At 37.4% G+C, this 15417-nt stretch overlaps 1 protein-coding gene across 4 annotated transcripts in view; it reads right to left on the bottom strand.

Moving 5' to 3' along the window:
* The window catches only part of NEK7 (NIMA related kinase 7), a 70063-nt gene that overhangs the window by 40234 nt on the left and 14412 nt on the right, over positions 1 to 15417 (bottom strand). For all 4 annotated transcript variants that reach the window (XR_004241680.1, XM_032117252.1, XM_032117254.1 and 1 more), the window contains exons 3-5: positions 12311 to 12451; positions 2538 to 2600; positions 1859 to 1969 (exon numbers count right to left, since the gene is read on the bottom strand). Coding sequence is in view for 3 of the 4 variants with exons in the window: in XM_032117252.1 (XP_031973143.1) it covers positions 1859 to 1969; positions 2538 to 2600; positions 12311 to 12451 (315 nt within the window). In the remaining variant the exon portion in view is untranslated. The remainder of the gene's footprint in view (positions 1 to 1858; positions 1970 to 2537; positions 2601 to 12310; positions 12452 to 15417) is intronic.

Raw genomic sequence — 15417 nt, 5'->3', positions numbered from 1 at the left:
AAGTAAACTAGTTAAGTAGTTTTCCCTCACATTAATATTGGTTTTAGCGTCATTCAAGCTGAAATTTACAATTTCAAAAACATCCTTGATCCCCTCTACAAATCACACAAGCCTGGTACCCAAACACTGTTCTGGGGGTGTCTCAACATTCTCCAAGGACTTAGAACAACATTCTAGCAAGAACACTGGAAACCCAAGCAGTTTATTTATCTTGATAAGACAACATAGTTATTTACCTTAATAGTGTGACAGGCAGCCCCACTTCTAGGAAGATTCTATACTATTACATGTAATTTATTTTTCAGGCAATTTTCAAAATACATTCTTAAGAATGGTGAGCCCCACATTTAAACTCGTATTGTCAAAGTAATCTACCAAATCATTTCCTCCACCAGCAGCATGAAGACACAGTGCATTGTGACACCTCATACATATTTAATAATAGCCTGATAGGCTGTCATTAACATCAAACAGCAATCTAAGTTTGCTACATTAAACATGATCCCTGTGTTAAGAGGACAATCACAAAGTGCCTCCAAGATCGAGCCTGTAAGAAATACCCACCGACTTGAACAAGGTGTAATGAGGCCAACTGCACTGAAAAAGCCACACATTGGATTTAAAATTAAATAATGAAAAAAAAGCAGGGGAAAAAAGAAAAAGCTTCGGTGGGTCATAAGACCAGACATGCCATAAGGCAATCTGTCACAGAGTACTCATATTAGTAACTGTTGTGTCAAAACTGAACATTCAAAAGAAAAGACAAACCTTGCTTTATGTTTTATGAAATGTAAGCCCACAGAATTAATAATTCATGAGATGAAGAAAAATATCACATTTGGCTATAAATATTAACAGATGCTGTCAACCTGCTTAGAACTAAATTTTGACTGTCCTACCTTACAATTACCAATTTAGAAAGGAATATTCTTCAAAAGCTCAAAAAAAAAAAAAACAGCATGAAAGTCATTAATGAAGAAATTAACATTCTCTATTCATGTAGGTCCCAAGCAAAACAGCCTGACTGTGTTCTGTGCTTGGCTGCTGCTGAGTGAACACTAATTGACTGGCATTGTTTGTGCCCACAGTGGTGTTGTGCTGTGTTGACAGCAATAACATTGGTGTGCACACAAGAAAAAATGCTAAAAGGACATACTAGACCCAAGACCCAGTGGAAAAAAGGAAGGGAAAGAGGGGAAGTAGTTGTCAAATGACCAAGAAACATTTTAAAAAGGCACTTCAAACTTAATAGAAGTTTTAGAACACAGAATTTTATACAATGGGTCTTGGATACATTTTTCTGATTAGCTAAATAAGCATTTAAAAACTACAAAAAGAAAAGCAATTAACCCATCATGCACAAGCATGTATCAGTAAACTCACTTCATGTAATTTCAAGGAAATATGAAATATATTTTTAGCAGTTCAAGTTCTAGAAGACACTTCTGCTGTATGACACCTGTTCTCTGCTTTCATTGCTATTATAGAGAATAGAATATTGGAACACAAAACACAATCATGCCAAAAAAAACAGAATGCCATTAAAATGGATTGTTCTAAATGGTAGCGACAGAGCTTTTCTTTACAGGCTTTTTTTCTTCTCCCCAGTGCTAATATAACTTCAGTCTACTTATGGTCCCATCTGCATTCACATTCTGGGCAACAGTGTTAAAAATACTAAGCATCAATATTGGGCATATATTTAAAAAAAAAAAAAAAAATCAGCCTTAACACCTTACTTTTCTCTACAGTTCCTGACGTTTTCACTGCATTTCACCCAGTGATGATCACACAGAATGAAAAGCCAAAGTTGAACATTACAAGCTCTTATTTAAAAAAAAAAAAAGTTAATCCCTACCTTTATCATTCTAGAGAGATCTCCAGCATCTGCTAATTCCAACACTATGTTCAGTTCATTGTCTTCAATGAATGAGGCATAATACTTGATTACATTTGGATGATTCAGTTGCTAAGAAAGCAAAATAGTAATTCACATTTTAGTGAAGAGCACACCACATGTTTTAAGTCCAACACAGGAAACATTCTCATTTAGGCAAACAGAACAACCCCTGAAATCGATTTCACTATGATACAAATTACAAAAAGTAAATGCTGCTGAGAAGCACGTACAAATACTTTGCAAGAACAGGATGGCATTTTAGGATCTACATGGTGACTGACACTGCAATTTTAGAGGAATTTTGCTTCAAGGTATATATCCAACTTATCTGAAACGGCAAAGTCAATTCTTGAAGTAAACAGCAGTATCAATTTTTGAAGTCAGGATTTTACTGTACAAAGGACACAGTCATTCACAATATTGCAATTTTGGCAGAAACTTCTGCTTGAAATGTTAGTCATTATTCTATTGGATTTACTTCTCGATATTAATTTTTGAGGAAATAAAGATCAGAAAATTCTTCAAAGTGAGGCTTTTAAAAACTCTAAACAAAAAGCCAGTGGACACCTCAACTATGTCTATGAAAAACATAACACTTTTTGATGATGGTTGCACATTTTCTAAACAAATCTTTTACCTTAAGAAGATCTATTTCTTTGATGCAGTCAGCACGGGCTTTGGCATCCATTAAATCAAATATCTATGCACAAGAGATAAAACAATTTTAAGTGATAAAAATATAGTAAATTGAGTGATCATTATCCTTATTTCATAGCATCCATAAAGCAACTTGAATTATGCATTTCATGGCAAGATGTAATATTACAGTTAGGAATATTTCTAATGCTCTGATGCACTGATTTAGTGCTGTGGCCATTCTTTTAGTCCCCTCACAGGAAACAAGTCCATTGTAAGTACAAGCTTTCCAATGACTTAATTGCACCTCTGCATATCTGTTCGAAGACACAGCAATAATTTAGCACACCTTATACATAGTTCAAATCTCAGGCTCCTATCCCATTCTGCCACTCCATTTTCACAAACTGACTCTTTAGTACTGAGCATACCTTTTTTTTCCCCTTAGTCTTGCTACAGTCTTTCATTTCAATTCTAAATAATGCATGCTATTTTACTCTTGGGATCAAAACTTCATTGTCACCTCCAACTCCTTCACTCCCATTTCCTTCCCTTCTGCCAGCAAAGAAGGGACTTGGGTTATGCTGTTTGTTTGTTTATTAGAGCACTTTTTTCTAAGTCCTCATCTGTCACCTTGATTTTTACAGCCTTTTACAGTTATGACATCTCTGCTCTTCATTTTTTCCCACCTCACATCTACTCCAAATTACTTGGCAATGTATCTCATTTTCACCTTCTCCAGTTAGCCACTCTACTCTCCACTAATTTCAATTTTTGTTTGAAGTACTTCTTCCTCCCGTTAGAGTCCTTGTCCAAATTCTATACATCTATATTTAATGTAATGTCTATTTTCACTCTCTTTTTTACCACCTTTGGGTTTTCACTTCACTTTCTCAAACGTGCACCTCCATACATGACTATTTCCCTTAAAAATGACCAAAATGCTACTTCCTCTAAGAATCCTTCCTCTCTCATTTCTGATTACTTTCTGAATTTAACAAACACGTTTAACAAAACAAAACTAAAAAAAAAAAATCACCGAATTCTTTGTGGTCTGTGTATTGTATTTGAACTATCCAGAATAAGAGACACTCAGCTTTATTCATTGCCACAACATTTATGAAATTACCTTTTCCAGTTAGAACTTCTCATGCACATCACGTTTCTAGATAAATAGTCACCAAGAAAAGATGTATTATGTCCTGTGAAGATCACAGGTATCTGGTTCCAACCAAAAGCTCAACAGCTGACAACTTCTATTTAATATCCTGCCACAAACCCCAGAAACAAAAACATGGATTAACAGCAGTTTCAGTACTGAATGTCTGCAAAGAGGTCATCTCAAACCGACTGCCACACTGTTCACATGAATCACACCTTCTTTCCCTCTCCCCCAAGAAGTTCAAACAAATCAGGGAGTCTGCATATGATCTGCTAAACCTCACCTTCATTTTCTACACCACTCTGCACAGTATGTTTGTCATTCCTTTAATCAACTGAAAGGAGACATCTAGAAACTTCATGCATGGAGCACAGGCCTCACAGAGCACACACATGCTCTTCACTAACCACTATTTCTCTTCACACATCCAATCTTCTGTCTTCAGAGCTGCCATAAAAAAGAAGAGCCTGCAATGGATACTAGACTTACTTTTTGGGAAAAAAAAAAACAAAAACAAAAAATCAACAACTAAAAAAGGACAACTCTTGAGCCAAGAGCTGAAATGCCAGACTTGCAAGTAGTAAGAAAAAGGGTAAAAGAAAAGAAAGAAGAAAATAACAAAACAACAAAACTACTGAACAAGAAAGAAAGGGAATAAGCCACCACAGACTACTTGTATATTAATGCCAGGATGATGGGAAATAAACAGACTGAGTTAAAAGCAGTTACTCAAGCAGGAGACTGTGGCAGACTTAACAGAAACACAGCAGGTTAAGTCACAAGAAAGGAATGCTAACACTTAGAAATAAAGCAATTTCAGATGTAGTAAAAGAAAAGAGTACTGTATGTGAAATTACAGGTACAAGTATTAAAAGATAAGTAACACTGATAAAAAACAGAAAAGAGCTTAAGAGTTAAAGTTGGAAACTTAGTGAAGAAGATGAAATAGCCTGTATCTGTTATAGATCTACACTTTGAATGAAAAAGCATGGCTCTTTAATAATTGACAACAGATTAAAGCCCTAGTGTTTGGTACAATCATGAGGGAGTCTGACGATTTTCCTAGGAAACATTTTAGAAAATCCTAAATATTACAGGTAGCACATTACCTGAGGAAATACTGAGAAGGCATGAAATCAAATGTTTTTCCTTATAACATAAGAGACCAGGAAATGGAAAAATTTATACACCCTCCCCCAAAAACAATCAATGAAAGTGTATCAGGAAGCAAGGAAAAAAAGAGAACAGGTACAGGGGAGCACCTTGAGGCTTCACATTTTTGCCAAGCTCTAGACAACAATGACCTAAGAGCATTCCTTATAAATGATACAGAGATTCAACCCCAAACACACCGGAAAACCTAATCAAAACTGGGGATAGAATTTCAGACTGAAAACTGTACACAAACTATCTCCTTGTAAGATTTGGAAAAAGTACCAAAAGCACAGTTTCAAGGTGCAAATCAAAAGAGCTTCATTTTGTGACAAAACAAGGCAGTTTGCACCTGTTAATGGCTGTTCCAATATGCCAAGAGGCATAATTTACCTGTTCCAGGAACAATTCCCTACACACCTAAACTAACAGGTTTTGCAAGAAAAATTCCTTTTACAAACTACACCTCTGATAGGGACATTAATCAGTACCTCTCATAGAGGAATAACAAAACAACAAAAATAAAACCCTAGACTCAGGACTGTGACAAATCTAGAATCAAGGCATGGGAAACACAAAGTTTTGTTTGTTTAGTCTGGATAGTATTCCCAGTACTTCTAATATGTTACTAAACGGCATGAAATAGCCTAGACCAAGCAGCTGCTCTCCCCAAAGGACAGACTTAGGTTTTACAAACATGACTCCCTCTACTTTTGCTGCACTTCATAAGCAGCTTGGCAAATTTGTCACAGCTTCAGCTAAACCGAGTATTCCAAAAATTACCTAAATTAAATATAGCAAGGCAGTAAAAATAAGTCTTATTTGATCCTTACAACACTAAACACAGACAATCTGAGGATTTACTGTTTAGCATTCTTGTGGTTCTCAGATTTTAATCCAGATCTAACCTCAAAAGACTATCAATAGCATTTCCCAGAAATCCAGAATTTCAGCTTCACAGACATTAACTTCCTCCAACAAAAAGACTTGTAAAAAAAAAAAAAAAACCAACCAAAAAGAGGGCAAAAATATCCTTCAATCCATGGCATCTGGAGAACCTCTGAATCACATCAGATGCAAAAAGCTTTCAGAGATTTTCTATTTTGTCAAACTGCTGCAGTTCAGACCAGAGGATCCCAGTGTAACAAGCCATGTCAGCTCACACAAGGAGGTTGCTGTAAACACAAGGAAAAAACCTCTGTGCTTCCTCACCAGCAGATGACTCAACACTGAAGAATGTCTTACCCTGAAAAATGGAAGTTGCAATGAAAGACTTTAAGAACATCCTTTTGAGTGCATGTCAGAACTCCACATGGCATCTGGCAGCACTCTGAAGGTTTGTTTAGCAGGAGAGGCTGCCCTTTGCCCGAGGTTTGCTTCAGACTGGCCATCAGTGTAACGGTGTGGAGGGATGTCAGTGCTTCCATCATGACAGGAACAGTTTATAGCTTTGCAGGCGGACTAATTCCACCTTCAGCTCCTGTGACTCAGCAAACCCAGCTGAAAGGTCAGCCTATGCACAAGTGCTGCGCACAGATGTCTCTCACACACACACACACACGACTTTTAGCCCTGCACAGACAGTACCACCATTGCCATCAGCACGCCACAGGTCTCATCCCCATCTCAAGACACACACTGCCTAAGGACTCCCAACCTTTTGTCCAGCCTTCCCTGGGACTGCATTCATTTTCTGAGCTTGGTTTTAGCTGTAGCAGCACATGTCCCACAGCTGAGTGACTTAACTGTACCAAAGTCATTGCGGTCAAATGAGTTGTGTATAACCCGGTTTTAGATTCAGCTCAGCTCTGTGCAACTGCATGGCCTGAAGGAAATTACGGTAGATAAAACAAAAATCTAAAAAAACTTCAGATTTTTGGATAGGCTTGAACAATAAGCTTTTGGATCAACACAAAGCATTAGCAACTGACTGCTTGAAATCACTCTGCAAAGTCTCCCATAGACACTACCAGCATCCTCCTCCCAGCAGAGCTCAGGTCACTGATGATGCTCCACATATTGATTATTGGAAACTAGCAATAATTAGACAACAAGTGGTATCATCACTGTAATTGGCTAACAATAAAAACTGCTGTATTTAGATTAGACTGCTAGGGTACTCATCAGACTAACAATAATTCAAATTCTTGACTCCACTTACAAGGTCAGGATCACAGGGTAATTCAGTTTGGAAGCATGCTTCTCTAGTCAGCACCAACTCCACTCAGCACAAATTGCACAGTGGAATATATTCCTATTACAACTTTTAATTCTTTTCCCCCAATTTCTATTTTCTAGGACTATAATAAGATCAACATTTCTAAACATGAATTATGATTGTATAAAAAAAACCTAATAAGCAGCAAACAAATATTTTTATGATGTGACAGTTCTCATAAAGAGTGCAATCAAAAAGTCTAATTGTGGTAAGCATTTTACCTTAGTTAGCAATTACTGGGAAACTCCTTAAAACAATTAGGCAAATACAGCTGAAGAGACTTAAAGGAGCATTTTAGAAGCCCTTAGCAGATTTTTTTCCACTTAGCAAGCACACTGAGCGAAATAAATCTTTTTAGCTCTCAGCTTTTCATCTCACCCTGCAATCAACTGTGTACAAAAGGAGAGTAGAAGGACAAACATACATTGATAGTTATCACATTTCTGTGTGCTATGCAATTGAGGGATCTCCAGTAACTTTGCATTCAGCCCCTTCTCTAGTACCTTCATGTGAGCATAGATCATAGTTTCTTTTCTTTCAGCATTCCAGAAATGTCAGTTGTAAGTACTGTCAAGAGATACTGGTATTTTTAGAATACTTTTTAAGCTGTTGTAAGCTACAGAGCAGGAACTGTTCCTATGCAGATGTGTAAACTAAACAAAGGAGTTGCAATACATTAATTCAACTTCCTGAGTGAAGTTCTTATATACAAACTCCCAGAAAGCTACAGGCATAGCAAAAAGTTTAGAAACATGGAACCACCTGATGGAAAACATCACGCCCAGCTTCTACATCCCGACTGTATCTGATCAAGTACCAGCCAGCAACCGAATCCACCACCTGAAGGAAAGTGCCAAGCTGGGAATCTATCTGACTCAACTTGCTCTAGACCATCACTTTTCCAGGTTTTCCTTTTCAGTATTGAAAAGGATAAAGGTCTTTCTGACCTATCATTGAAGTAAATGTCTGTTCTGTTTGAAATTCTGTATACAATAAAAATATCAAAAAGCGTTTCCAAACTAAAAGCGTGACTGCTGCAATGTAAACCTTCAGAGAAGTAAGCAAAATAAAGACCCGAATGCACATAAATCTTAAGAGATAACAATACTGAACAGCAACAAGCATTAAGAGTATTTTGCCACCACAGCACTGCCGTGCTGAGACAACACTGCTTCATAAAGTGTGAAATTACAAGTGCTTTTCTAAGATTAATTAACTGTAATTCAGGCCTGAAGTAGCAATCCACTGACAATGCACAATGAATAATGAATGTACGTCCCAGATAAAAGGATTCATTGTCTGAATCTCTAACATGGGGCCTCCAATTTTGGAATGAAAGGAAAAGAAAGGTGGAACAATGTAAGGCAGAAATGCAATGAATCTGAAATTTTGTTGAAATATGCAGCTTTACCTAGTATTTTAAATTTTGAGCAGCTAAGGTTTCCTTAAAAAATAGTTCATAAAGTGAACTCATACAGCCTTACAGTCACTGACTTAGATATTTACCACTCTTTGCCATTTAGGGATGATTTGTGAGCATTTTTCCAGTACCTAGTAATTGCTTGCTTTGCCCTTGGAAGGGACTCCTGGCGTGGTGTTTGCACAGAACACTGCACTGTTCAGGTGTTCTCCTGCAGGGGTTACCCAGAGCTGCAGCAGCAGAGAGGCACTGCTGCTTCCTCAGGCAGCATCTGCAGGATAGTTTGGACCTGACACTTAGCATGTGTTAAGAAACTCACCTAGAAGCTTTTCTATTTATACTGCTACAGTCCCAGCTTACTTGTGGCTGATCTTTTCTGATGTTTCTTTAGCTCAAAATACAGTTTAGACATTTATGAAAGATAAGTAGTGAAGATATGATTTTATTTCTGGTTTTACTTAGGCAATATTTTAACAGCATCTCAGAAACATAGTTCCATGCTGGAAAAAGAAAATCTAATTATTACTTTCCTAATTACACAAGGCAAATCAAACATGGGAAGATGAAGCACAAAAGGTACAAGAAGAAAAGACCCAACATACCATTTTGCAAATTCTGCTGGTTAAATTACTATTATAAAACCTGCAAGTTAAACAGGTCTCACTGTGCTACATATCCTAATGAAAACCAAATCAAGAATACTACTTCTTCCTGTCATCTGGACTCAGCAGCAACTAAAAATTCAGGACAAGCAGATGGTGACAGAAACCACTCTTCCTTTCTCCCACAACATCTTACTGCTACTTGCTTCTGCTCACATTTTATTCCACAAACATACCTTTTGTACACATTAATGTAACATTTATCAATACTGTATGTATTTCAGTCAAATGAAATTTTATTAGTGAAAAATAAACATTCTTGTTGGAAAGCTTCGTAAGAACTCAAAACTGGCAATCCCTTTGGAACAAATAATGGCCTGAGATCCTGCAACTCCAAGAGAGGATAACTGAAGGATTCTAAGCCTTGACAGTAGAGACACACATGGGGTACCATTACCAAATACACATAAAGGAAACAGGCCCACACCTAACCCAGCCAGAAAAATCAAAAGGGGAGGGGATAGAACAGATACGACTTGCAAGACTGGAGAGAAAGGCAAGTAGTAGAGAAGATGTGAGATGAGAATGGGCAGACAATGGAAAAGTAGAAGTTCAGATCTCAGTTATGTTATTTAAAACAATGTAGAGCACTTAGAGACACTGTCTTAATGTAGAGAGTGAAATCCATGCACAGGTCTAAAACAGAATAAAGCCTCTCTTTCATAACTGAAAGACACATTTCTCCTGTTTTGTCCATGCTGAGCTTCCATTAAAAAGGCGTCAGAAAAAAAGGAGTATTTTAATCTGAATAAAATCAAACATGACTGAAATCAAAAGAAGCACCATCATAGAACAGACTCATTTTTCAGCTCATCGGAAAAGCAATTACTTCTCAACAAATGACATCTATGAAAACAAATTTTATAGTGAAATTAAGTATTGTGTCTATATTTATCAAAAATATTTCTAGGAAATTTTAGGAAAGGTCACAGAAGCACAGTAACAATTAGGATGGTCTTCTGTCCAAAAGGAACAGCTTTAGATGTCAACTATGCAAGCTGGAATGGCTGTGCCAAACACTGTGCTGCCACGAGCCTTCTGAGCTCTGGGTAATGTGTCATTCATTATATGCTAAGGAATTTTTTTCCCCTTCCAGGTTAAGCAAGTCTCACTTTCCATTCAGACAGTAGTCTCCCACACACATCTAGTTTCCACAAGGAAAGTGACTTTAGGGGTCACAGAACACAGCCCCCTCCTGATGTGCACCAGGTAATAACTTTCAATGGAAAACCAACAACCTATGTGGGACACTTGAAGACAACTGGAATACTGTCAGGATAAAACCATTTGGGAAAGACAACTTTTTAACACTACTTCCTACCAACAACCAAGTATGTTCTTAGGAAAGTATTAAGGGATTAAATAAAAATTAAATAAGAAAGCTTTTCTGCTGTAGAAACCATCACCTGTACATGGACAGCAGGTGATGTCTTCTTCAGACATCGAAAAAATCTTCTGTCGAATTGGAAAGTCTGCTGTGAGAATATAGCTACACATACTGCCTTTTGAAACACTGTTCAGAGTATACATGCTAAAATGCCTCTGTATTCTTAATGCAAGCACTGTTATAAAAATTTCATGGTTGGACTTTACGACTTTCTTCAAGTACCCAGGCATTCCACATCCACCTTAATTGACATGCATTTCAAGTCACATTTGACCTTTTTGGTTTCTCACATGATGAAAATGAAGGAAGAATTAGCCTAATGTTTTAAGACTGTTGATCAAAGTTCTTAGAATATATTTCAGCTTTTGAAGTAGTATATACCTGGCAGTTTTCCCAGAAGGGGGAACCAAGTCTCCTTTTTTATGATTGCCAGGACTAGCCCTGCCTCCTGGTGCTGCAGCACATAGGAAATCACAGAAATGGAACAGCAAGTCAAGATATGACAGAAATCTGCAGTGCATACATTTAACTCAGCAAAACCAAAACTATTAAAATGCAGAAACTCTAGCAAACAATCGACAGAATCTTACACATGTTGTTTTGCAGTCTATAAGGGCAAAAATACCCGTTCAGAACTGATGGCAGTACTGCTTCAAGTGTTACGTTAAACTTAGCTCAAGATCAAAACAGAAATGTCAATTTCAGTTTTGATTACAAAATTAAACACCTTGTCAGAGAACTTTCAAAGTAAATCCAGAGGGAATTTCAGAGGCTAATGGTCTTACAACTAACATCTCTGAGCAGCTCCAAACAAAAAGAAAGAACGGAAACGATACTGGATAGAGGCATAGCTCAAGCTGTCTTTTGCCTGCGTGACAGTGAAAATGTTTCAGCTTGAAAAGATGTTTTCATTTAAACTGTCACTTTTGATTTAAACATTTTAAAAATTGCTAACTGCTAAGACAAAGTATCTGAACAAATAATAAGTCCATTTCTTATGCTAAAATTTACAAGGGCTGAGCTTAACGTTTCTTGGCCCCAGTAACTTAATTAGCCTGCTGCTCTTCCATCTTCTGTGACAACTGCTGTTTCACTTCTGGCTAAACCACAAACCTTGGAAACAGTTAGGCTCCTCAAGAAAATATTTTGACCAATGCAATCCACTTAGATCCACAGTGCACTCGCATTTAATTACCATGTAGAGTCCCACACACAGATGTATTATTCATGAAGATGATCATATGAACTGAGCTGTATCCCGAAATCTGAAGGAAACACCAAGCTATGGATTCAAGCACAGTTTTGGTCTGTATTTGTCTCAGGTAGTTTTCAGTCTTTTGAAACAGTAACTCCTCTCCTTTTCACTATAACAAATTTAATTACGTATAGACCTTATTTGATTTATGCACTTTTGAAGCATGGCTACTTAACTGAAAGATTACAGATGTTTATTTAATAAAAAAATGCATGGATTTGCATAATATATTTTCACATTAGAGACCACTAAATATTTATATTAGTTAGAGATTCCAAGATTTGGTTTGGAAATATAGCTAATTTAGATGCGTTATCTTTTCCCAGCAACTATGGACTTTACTTTCAATTTCAAAACCCTGGTTTGTGGAATACTATACAAAATCATGTATAAATTTTCAAAGTTCTTAATTCTACTACCTCTGACCATTTAAAAACTCATTAAAATCACATCTGAATGTCATGTGCCTTTCAAATTTAACTGTATCCTTTTAATATTTATACAAAAACCATCCTTACCTGAACCTTCTTCAGAGCCACTGGTACCCCATCCAGCAGGCAAGTTGCTCTGTAAACTTCACTGAACTGCCCACGGCCAATCTTCTTCTCTATTCGGAAATTGGCAAGTGTATTATAGCCCATGTCAGGTCGTAAGGCTTTCTAGAATCAAAGATATTGCAAAGAAGTTCGCATTTAAGACTAAAATCAGTTAAGACTAATCATGCCAGTGTAAAGACACATATGAAGGAATATGGTTTAAATTATTAAAACTGCTTCGTTCCAATGCATTAAAACTAAAACTGTCCCAGACTAATCACAAGCTGTTCTAAAGAAAACATTCATTATACCATTTGTGGAGTGACAATTGAAAATTATAAATTCTTGAGACGTATTTAGAATATTTTCAGCTTATCAGGAGTCTGAGACATAAAATGGAAGAAATCCTATCAGGCTTTAATTTGCCATGTTTCCTATATCCTAGCTCCCACCATCCAAAAATTTAAAAAAAAAAAAAAAAGGAACCAAAAAACTACCCAATCCATAATAAAGGAGAGCTTGTATGAATGTATTTTAATGTCCCTCTTTCAGTGGCTATCCAATATATTTTTATATATCCTGCTGCTCCAGAAATCAAAATATGAGAACTCTCGTTTTGACAAAAGTGGTGCAGCATTAATGCTCCAGTGCATCCCAAAGTGCAGGACCCAGCCTAACGAGGTAGTTGTAGGGCTTTTAGGGAAAATGTCTGAAATTACACTTCAAGATTTTAAATTCTCTACACAGAGCTGCAAGACACAGACTCTCTAAATAGCCTATATTTAAGAAAGTATTGTGTACTTCCCATCTGAATTGGGAGTTGCAGCCTCTGCACAGCAACTTGACAAATATTAGCGTGAACTACTAAGGCAGTGTGACAACCGCATGCTGAGAGCAAAGTCTCACTAATGTGTTTTGGCATGCAGGTTTGTAATCACACATTTACATATGCAATGACCTACATTTGCATGTCAGATCACACACTGTCTTGCTTTATTAAGACCGGGCACCTCCCTGTGCTTGGCGGCCAGAGTGGCGAGAGAGGGCCAGAGGGCCGTGTTTTTTGGCAGTTGAGGGATGAACTGCCACCAAGGATTAGGCTGATATGGCCTGAGCATTAGACACTTCATTAGAGGTAATCTGTTTAACAGTGGGCAGTGTATGTAAACTTCACAGCCCATTTGCGGCACCTTTTCCCCCCCATGGCCTTTCTTCAAAGGGCAGTGTGGCTGAGTGACAGCTTGTCTCATCTGCTCCCTTGTCCTGTCATACAATTTAGATGTGGAGAGCTGACATGAGAAGCAACATAGCTGCACATCTCCAACTACCACTGGGTCTCTCCTCACCACAATGCAATTTGTGGAGAATAAGCTTGTGCAGGATAAAGATTTCCTTCAGTCTGAGACTGTAACGGAACAGATTATACACACTCCACTAATGATCACATTACATTGTATTTGCCAAGCAAATCAGTGAGCACTCGGAATATTACAGTTTCCATGGAAGAGATATCTATCTGACAACACTAAAATAACCAGGGTGGCTTCCTTTTTTCAAATTCATTTTTTAAACTTCTGGCCAAGCAATGTATTGAAACTGCAAGAATGTTATTCTTTTTCCTGCTCTGAACAGACTGACTCCTGTAAATTTCATATCTCAGCCATACATTCAGTTGTAATCCTGCACAGAGAAGAAATGTGGGGAAAGATAAGCTTAAACATTCCTACTGGAGAAAAGACAAACATCATGCCATACTACTTAATTAATCATGGCATTAAGAGCTCATTTATATGACAAGCAAATGGAGACAATCTTCAACAGAAACCATCTTACTCATTTTCAGACTTCTTTCAATCTCAGAAAACAGCTGATAGACAATTTAGCAAAGCACTGCCAGGGAAGGAAAGCATCCACAGAAAGGCCACAGAAATTAGTACAAGGCAATCACAGTTAACTTCCAAAAATATGCCAGACAGTAGCTGTCACTTCAGCCAGAGCTCTCAAGAGATGTTCTACCTCAATCTTTCTCCAAAACTTTCTATTTGCATTCAGTCTCCACCATCTTTGAGATTTAAATTTTCAAAAGCATTCCATGCCCCATAGAGTATTGATGCACTTCAATACTGACCTAGGTAGGCACAAAAAAAGACAGTGTGTTTCTCACATCTGTTAAGACAACACTGAAGAAACCAACGAAGTCTTTATTGACCAAAATATCCCATCTTACAATCAGTGAGCCCAGCCCACAGCACACATCAGTTTCTCCAGTGAGCAAGACTTCCCAGGAGGTCCTTGTTCTCTCCCACTGCAACCTCCTCAGTATTACTCCATCACTGTATGCCAGTGCACTATACCAAGCCAAAAACTCATCTGGATTGTTAAAATAAAACTCAAAAAACAACTTGATCAATTTTTAAATTACTCATAGATTCAGTTCAACAACTAAACCAAACAAACAGTTGGATTGCAACAATTTAGAGACTCTAAAAAGCAGTTAAGAGTGGAGTCAGGTTTTTCCTACCTGAGGTTTTCTCTGGAAGAAATCACATCACACATTTCTAAAGATGTTTAACCAGGTTCCTTCAGTGAGGGTTCCTAACCCATAAAACTAAGCTCACTCAGTCTGCTTAATGCTCCCTCTCAGCCTAACAGCCAGCTCCAAGACAAGAAACAGCAGCAGAAAAGTTATTTTCTTAGAAAAGTTACCAGTGAAATCCCAAAGAAAACTACACTATTGAATACATATAATGCTGCAATAAAGTTTCTTTAGATTCCAAACTTATCCAGACAACCAGCTGAAAATATGACTGCAAAGCCTTGCAGAAGATTCCCTTAGATTTCCACCCGGGTACTCTTTACTAGCATCTCAAGGTTACCAATCCAAAACTTAATGGGAAATACCACCCTAAACACTGTGAATCATTGTTTTTAGATTAGCTACCACCACACAGGAAAAAGATCTACAAAACTCCACCGAAAAACTTCCATGAAAAGTTAAACTGATTGGTCAGTTACCCCCAAAAAGCAAGCCAGACATTTTTAGAAAAAGCAACTGAATGAAACAGAAAACAAAATGTTTCACTACTTAA

Source organism: Corvus moneduloides, chromosome 9 (assembly GCF_009650955.1).
Source record: "Corvus moneduloides isolate bCorMon1 chromosome 9, bCorMon1.pri, whole genome shotgun sequence".
NCBI classification, from domain to species: Eukaryota; Metazoa; Chordata; class Aves; order Passeriformes; family Corvidae; genus Corvus; species Corvus moneduloides.
Note: the sequence above shows the minus strand (reverse complement) of the source record. Positions and strands in the feature narration are given on the sequence as shown.